Below are 7,515 nucleotides of genomic sequence, written 5' to 3'. Positions count from 1 at the left end.
CAGGTCAGCTGTGGAATAAAAAGAGCTGCTAAAAGTATAAACAACTGTGTTAAATCATTTTCATTTATTCAGAAGCGCCGTACAAAAACATTGGTGAATGTCACAAATTCTCCTAAATCACTCGTACGCACAACTTAAGAACAAATCTGTGTGTATGAACGGTTCTTGCATGAGGCCCATTGTGATTATGTAAGAGCAACTCTAATAACTTATACTTGAATAGTTTTGTCTCGTCACTCACAAACACAAATTCCATTTATTCAATTACGACTCAGAAAACATGAACGCTGCTGTGAGAAGTATGATGATCTCTCACCAAGGTCGGATAAACTGTGGCAGCATGGGAGCGACCTCCTGAGGACACACGTATCCCAGTCGGCCGATGGTGATGGCTACAACAAGACGGCAGAAATTTGTCGGTGTTAAAATCCCTTCAGTGTTTCATGAGCTGTTTTGAAAAGACACACATTTGACGGCACATGCCAAGGTTTTGACTAACTTCTAGATAGTGTTGTGTTTGTTAAGGCTACTTGGCTGTGGCAACCATCTGGAATCAAGCTGACTCATTGTGATTACTTAAGGATTTCATTAAACTACTTTCACTGATCCATGAGATATTTTGCTGACAGACAAACATGGATACATGTGGGCACAAATACAGGGATAAACATTGGCTTATGATAAACAGTACACGTTTTAAATCCCACTATACCAGGGTTCTACAGTTTCAGGCAAGTTAAATTTAAGACTTTTTAAAGCCAAATTAAATTTAATTTAAGACCAATTTCACAATATACACAAAAGACAAAAAATAAAATAAAAATAAAAAAACTAGGAGAAACTCATGAATCAAAGTATTTTTGGTTGAAGTATTCAAATATTCCTAATCAATTTTAGAGTTTGCTTTTGGTTTGGGGGAGTTGCGGGGTTTTTGTTGACTTTTTAGTGCTATAACCTTTTAATTGTGTTAGAGAGTGGGGTGGGGTGTTTATGCATTTTTATTGTTGATTGTAAATTGTTTTATTTTGTACTGTTTTCATTTTTCTGTTATTTTCTTTTGTTGTTTTTATTATTGTTAGATGTTGTGTTGAGGCCTGCAGATGTAAACTAGCCATAGGCTAAATCTGGTGCAATGCATCAAATGTTTATGTTTTAATTGCACATTGTCCTCATAAAAAAATCATTCTTTGTTTTTAACCATTTCTAACTGCTTTTTTGTCAAATATAGCAGAAACATTCTTAGCAGTCAATTTTAAACTTAATTTAATTCCTGGAAATTCTCTAACGACCCAAAATTTGGTGTTTTAGGACCCACAGTGGGATCTCAACCCCAATTTGCTATAGATGAAACCTTAAAGTGCCCGTGACATCAAATTTTTTGTAAGAAATGTGAATATATTTTTGGAAAGACAACATTATTAACATATTATGAAACAAATTTCACGACGCTCAGACGGATGGTTGTTGAGATATTTGCATGTGAAGAAACAGGAAGTGATGTCAAAGAGGAAAGTCTGCATGTGAATGTTTTAATACATAAATAAATGTTACCAATTATTTTAATATTTGAGATGAATCATCCTATTTACAATGTGTTTGTGTGTTTAAGACTTCTGAAAGATTGATTTGAGACATTTTAAGGCTGATTAAAGCCTTAATTTTGGATCAATGAATTCCATGCCTTTTAAGACTTTTTAAGGAGGAACGCTGCATACACTTTGGTCAGTTTTTTTAATCATTTACATACCGGTGTTCTCCAACAAAGTTTTAGGTGTGTTTGGTCGATTAATGATCTCAACCAGCTGGGTCAGAACCATAGCAATGTATGGCTGCATCTCCACTCCTGACAGAGCAAAACAAACACAGTCTCTGATATACATGACTACTTCACTGTCTGACATCAATAAAAAAACCTGCTGCCACTCACCCATCTGCATGCAGATCTCCCCAATGGCCCAGGTAGCATTGTTGCACACAGAGATAAATTCTGGGTTCAGATTGGTTCCGAGGATCGGCATGAATTCAGCTAAAGGACACACAAAAGTATTGCAGAGAAAATTGAAAACGAGACTTCAGGTTTTAGAGGCTTTAACATGATTTTACAAATAGGGTATATTTTAATTACTTTCCACAAAATAAAAATCCAGTGTTCTTTTTAAACATATCCTTTTTAATCAAGCTATATCTCCATACCTATTTATAATTGATGAACTCAAAAAGATGTCAGAACATAACTGTAGGCTGCAGCACAAACTACAGTAATTTGAAGACACATCTAATAATAATCAGATCAATGCTAAAAGATAATTACCAATACATGGTTTGACATGAGGGAAGCAAGCTTTAGTCAAGTCTCCCAGCAGAGCAAAGGAACTCTGCCTGACCTCAGGCATCGTATCCTGGAACAAAAAACACAGAGAAACAAAGAAAATATAAACACACACCATCAGGGGTGGAAATATGAAAATCTTGTATCAGCATTTAACCAGCCACTATCTGTCTTTTGTGTATAACATTGTGCTCTAATTTTATTGTTTTGTGCCTACATTTAGGTACTGGCACTCAAAGTTTAACATTCATGGCAGGTATATTGTTTTTCTGCTCAAACCCATTAATTCTGTAGAACAATTTTCAACGTACGCCTAAGTTTTTTTTTTTTTTTTAACAGCATATTCAAGCCGGCCTGTTTGCCCAAAATTAAAAAGGTGGCAGCTTGAGGCCTCTCCTTTTCTTTCTGTTTTCTCATTACCACAAACCTTGCTTTTTTATTAAAATACCATGTAAGTGGAACACCTCTAAGTTTTTCAGGTGCTTTGCCTGCTTGGAAAAAAGTTTAGCCTTAAAAATGCCTTTGGGTCAAATTTAGAAGGTGGAAAAATTACAAAATTATTTTAATTATTATTGAAGGTCCAGAGCAGGGCTTATTCAACTGGTGGCCCGCAGGCCACATCCGGCCCGCAAGTGACCAAAGTTCGGCCCGCCAATTGGTTCAGTCATCTCTTAAGCTCAAACCCGTTTTTCTACTTTAATTACTATAAGTTCTTTTAGTTAAACATAGACATGTTTGGTATCTACAGAAACATATAAGCTGGTAAAAACCATTTCTATGCACACTCAAGACAGTTAAAATTACAAGCAGTTGAAGATAAAACTATGAAAGTGAAAATAAAATTGGTTTAATAATTTGGCAAGTCAGAGATGTCAAAATAATATTTGTGTTAAACAGGAGGCAGAATGTGTTCTTTTTGTTTTTAATATTGTATAATTATCACTACTTTTATAGGGTTCTGTATGTTGTATTCATGATTAAATGAAGCAAAACAAACTGATTCAAAGGTAACAGATCTTTGTAATACTTAATTTACATAATGACTTTAATTGCTGGATGTTCGGCCCCTCAGCTGTTGGTCCGCAGTAACTGTGGCCCCTGGAGCAGTTTAGTTGAATAGCTCTGGTCTAGGGGAAATTTGCCTCTTTAATTTAATAAATGCAGCTTTTTCCTTTCATGTCTTGCAGTTTTTGTTCTATATAAGAACAAATATGGGTCTATTTCTGTTCTAAGTGCAATGTGAATGTCAAATGGAAATCCCCCCCAGGTTCAAAGGTCTGGCACCAATGTTTACACCACAAGGTTCATTTTGATGCCTAATCTTCCTGAGTTTTGATTTGGGATTGCATCGAAAAATATGAAGTAATTTTTTAAAACAAACTTTAGTCAGACCAACAACAATATATCTTTGATATATTTGATATATCAAATATATTAATAATTTTGATATACTAATAATATATTAATAATTTTAATATGACATTCCCACAAATAAAACTAGACATGGGTTTTTACGATGTAAAAACAAGTGTGCATTGCCTTGTAGCATGTCATTGCAGCATGGCTTTACCTGCAGCAGTGGACTTGCAGAATGAACTGTGACCAAGTTCAAATGTGTTTTCTATACCAGCTTGAGCTTGTCAAGTCAGCAGGTGTTTGTAATGAGGATAATTGTGTGACAATATGATGTTTGTAGAGATTTTTTGTTAAAGTTGCTGTAGCTGGGTTTTGAACCCTGCTCTCCCACATGAAAGTCGATAGAGTTAACCATTAGACTATTTGAGCTGTGGCAGAGGGCATTGCCAGGGGTTAGTTTGTATGTGTGCAGAAAGAGGCCACATCGCCAATGCAATTGTTGACACTAAACTTCAATATATTACAACAATAGAGCAATATTAGGACAACATTATAGTAAAACATAAAAATACAATCATATTAGTATTGTAACCAATGAACTATTGAGATTAAACATTATTAAACTATTGTTCATTACTGAGTAGATACAGCAGGGGGCAGTATTGGAACAATACAAGGCTCCATTGACTCCCATTATAAATTATAAAACATTAATTTTTCAAAAACTACAAGTTGTACAGGCACCAAAAGGCATAGCCATCATTTGGCACAGGAGCTTTACAGATATAAATTACAATGGCAGCTCTAGGACAAAGGATGCAGGAGGAGAAGCGTGCCAAAGTGGACATGACTTGGATGGGAAACAAATCACAATAGTGTGCATTGGCAATGCGCACTGATGAAAGGCAGCCACTGCTGCTCCCAACAGATGAGTACAAATTAAAAGCAGCTTCTTCTGTTCAAACCGCAAACCCAGCACTGTGGCTGCTGCAGTGCTCAAATGTACACATCATTTCATGTATTTACCCACATTTGGTCAGTGGCAGGTGCTAATTTCCACCCCTGCACACAACACGTTTATCTTAAACTTAGTCAGTGGAACACTTAGCAGCTCGCTGATTTGATTTCTTTCTTTTTTCTCCTTCCAACCCATTAAAAACAGAGAGAATGAGGAAAGCAAAAGCAGTTCTTTTAAGACGTATAAGAGCCATAAAACAGTCCAGAAGCAACTGAACTCTGCTCACCTGCATGCACTGGAAAAGCAAAGTCATGATGTTACTGCGGGCCACAAGAGTGTCCACGTGGCCCCCGAGCCCCTCGGCCAGACCACTTAATAGATCCAAGGCCACGATCATGAAGTCCTTGTCGGGTGCTTCGTACTGGTCTGGCTGCTGGCTGTACATCTGGAATACACAAACACAGCCAAGGCTGTTTATGGAAACCACCATAATAAATAGGGCTGGGTTTAAAAAAATCGATTTAATCAATCTGGATCGATTCTCGTTCAAATTTGGGAAAATCGATTCTAAGGTCATGAGATCGATTTTTTCCCCATGGGTGCTGTGTGTGATGAAGCTGCATGTTTCCACGCTGTTTGTCACTCCTGGCTTGCTGTAGTTGTCGGTCAGTGCTAATGTTAGCTCCCGTCAACAAGTTGTCCGGGGCAAAACAAAAGTAACTAAGGAATCACTAACATTACAGCTGATTCTCAGCTGAACTTAAACATAACAGAGACCATAGTGACTTTTTTTTTTGTTGCAAAGATTTGCGCTCGGACACGGTAGCGGGAAACGAAGCGGGTTTCGAGCGGCTCGAACCAAAACTACAGTATGTAAACATCTGACTGAAACTGTTCTCCTCCTGTATAAATGTGTGAACGATGACAGTTTAACAAAATCATTTAGTTTTGTTACTTATATTATTTATAAATTTTAGAAACATCTTAATGTAATTCACAGTGATGGAATGTTTTTAGCTGATGTACTGTTTTTTCTTTCTTTCTTTTCATTAATAAGTTTTATTGAACAGAAGGTAACAGAAACGTTACAAATATAAAATTATCCCAAAAGAGTGGGCAGAAGTATACACTTATATTATCCCACCTCCTCTCCTGTAACCTTATTCCATCACTTCTTAGTGATCAAGAAAATTATTCTTAATTTCTTAAAAAACTAATGTTTCAACAACACTTTCTCTTGCAATTCCTTTTTAGGTTAAACCTTTGAAACTTGAGACAGTTTTGTTTCAAGATTAAACTCCAATTTACAAGTTTGCCCTTTATGTTTATAATTTTAACCAATGTCTTACATATTAAAGAAAATGTGTTACTGCTTGATATCCTTAACTAATTTAAAAATCAATCAAACTGAATCGTGAATCATCCTGAATCGTTGTGAATCATGAATCGTGAATCGAATCAATTTGGGAAATCTGAATCGATACCCAGCCCTAATAAAAAGTTAGTGCCAACAGTTCGTGGTGTGAGCAGGTAGCGGGGCTCACCATAGCCTGAGCCAGTGTTTTCTGGACCAGAGTGACGCAGCGCTGGTACACGGGCTCGCAGTATGGGAGGAAGCCACTCTGCAGCGCTGTGGCAACAGATGACAAACATTCAAGCAGAGGAAACAGGTCTTTGTCTTCATCTTTCAGCTCGTTCCACTTCGCGATCAGAGGAGGCATCAGCTTTTGTATGTACTCCTAGAAGAACAAACATAAAAGTTCAGTCGATGACATAAAACAACCTTATCTGGGATGTCTAACTACACAAGCTGTGTGAGGGTTTAGGACTCACTGGCTGGTTGAGATGGTGTCCCACAGAATCTGCCAAGGTTCCTATGGCATCGTAGAGAATGAGCAAGTTCTTGTGTTGGTACTTCCCGAAAGCAAAAACCAGCGTGTCCAGGATGAAGCTCAGATACGGAACCAGCTCCGTGCACGCCTCCTCCTCGAGGGTAGCAAAGGCGCTGCAGGGAAAAGACGACGGGTGAGGATATATGAGCAGGAAGTGGGAGGAAACAAGGACGATAAAGAACTAAAGGCTGCACCTGCACGCCGCCTCCTGAACTCGCTTATTGCCATCAAGGATGCGTTTGAGAAGTTCTGTCATGAGGGGTTTAAGGTGAGCATCGGGGGGCTGGCTGACCACCCAGTGGGCGTAGCGACTGAGAGTCCAGCAGGCGATGGAGCGGACCAAAGCCTTCTTGTCACACAAGCATTGGATGAGGTGGGGAATCAGTTCAGGCAGGTAAGGTACCATACCCTGCATACAACCTGAAAAGAGACAAAACATTTTTATGGTTATAGCTTTTATTCTTATTGTGTGAATGCTGACTCGGCATATAGTGTTCTATGACTTTTGTTTTTTAACTTTAAAAATGTTTTAATGTTTAACTTTATTTTAAATAAAATCCTTAAACTTGTTCTACTTTTGTCTTCTTGTGCTATTGAACTTTTAGATACTGTTTTTTTCTACACTTAGACTTTAACAACGTTTCTGCTTCTTTTGGCTACTCTTTAGCTTTTTTAGCTAGAGTTTGGCTGATTTTAACCTTTGCATTCGTTTTGTTTTTCCTGCTATTTTGCTCATTTTAAAGGGGCAATATTATGTGTTTCTCAGGCATACATTTAAATACTATACCATAGTAAAATATCTATGTCACCTTTAGCTGTTATTAAAATGCTGTTTTCATGTTTAAATAGAAAATAAACTTATCTTCTCATCACTTCCTCTTCCAAACGCCTTGGAATTTGCCTCTGTCTCTTTAAGAACCACTTTCCGCTTCCGTTTTGATCATTTCAGTGGGGTGGGGACGCTCGCGAAGGGGTGGGGG

General features: G+C 37.6%; 1 protein-coding gene across 2 annotated transcripts in view; it reads right to left on the bottom strand.

Moving 5' to 3' along the window:
* The window catches only part of tnpo2b (transportin 2b), a 33,684-nt gene that overhangs the window by 5,329 nt on the left and 20,840 nt on the right, over positions 1-7,515 (bottom strand). Inside the window, exons 13-20 of one of the 2 annotated variants that reach the window (XM_014026868.1) lie at positions 6,730-6,955; positions 6,477-6,648; positions 6,188-6,382; positions 4,930-5,088; positions 2,312-2,405; positions 1,928-2,026; positions 1,748-1,843; positions 317-392 (exon numbers count right to left, since the gene is read on the bottom strand). In XM_014026868.1, the coding sequence (XP_013882322.1) occupies positions 317-392; positions 1,748-1,843; positions 1,928-2,026; positions 2,312-2,405; positions 4,930-5,088; positions 6,188-6,382; positions 6,477-6,648; positions 6,730-6,955 (1,117 nt within the window). The remainder of the gene's footprint in view (positions 1-316; positions 393-1,747; positions 1,844-1,927; positions 2,027-2,311; positions 2,406-4,929; positions 5,089-6,187; positions 6,383-6,476; positions 6,649-6,729; positions 6,956-7,515) is intronic. The other variant, XM_014026869.1, reaches the window with a different exon arrangement.

This window comes from Austrofundulus limnaeus, unplaced genomic scaffold, assembly GCF_001266775.1.
Source record: "Austrofundulus limnaeus strain Quisiro unplaced genomic scaffold, Austrofundulus_limnaeus-1.0 Scaffold597, whole genome shotgun sequence".
In the NCBI taxonomy this organism is placed as follows: domain Eukaryota; kingdom Metazoa; phylum Chordata; class Actinopteri; order Cyprinodontiformes; family Rivulidae; genus Austrofundulus; species Austrofundulus limnaeus.
This window is presented reverse-complemented; position numbering and strand designations above follow the sequence as displayed.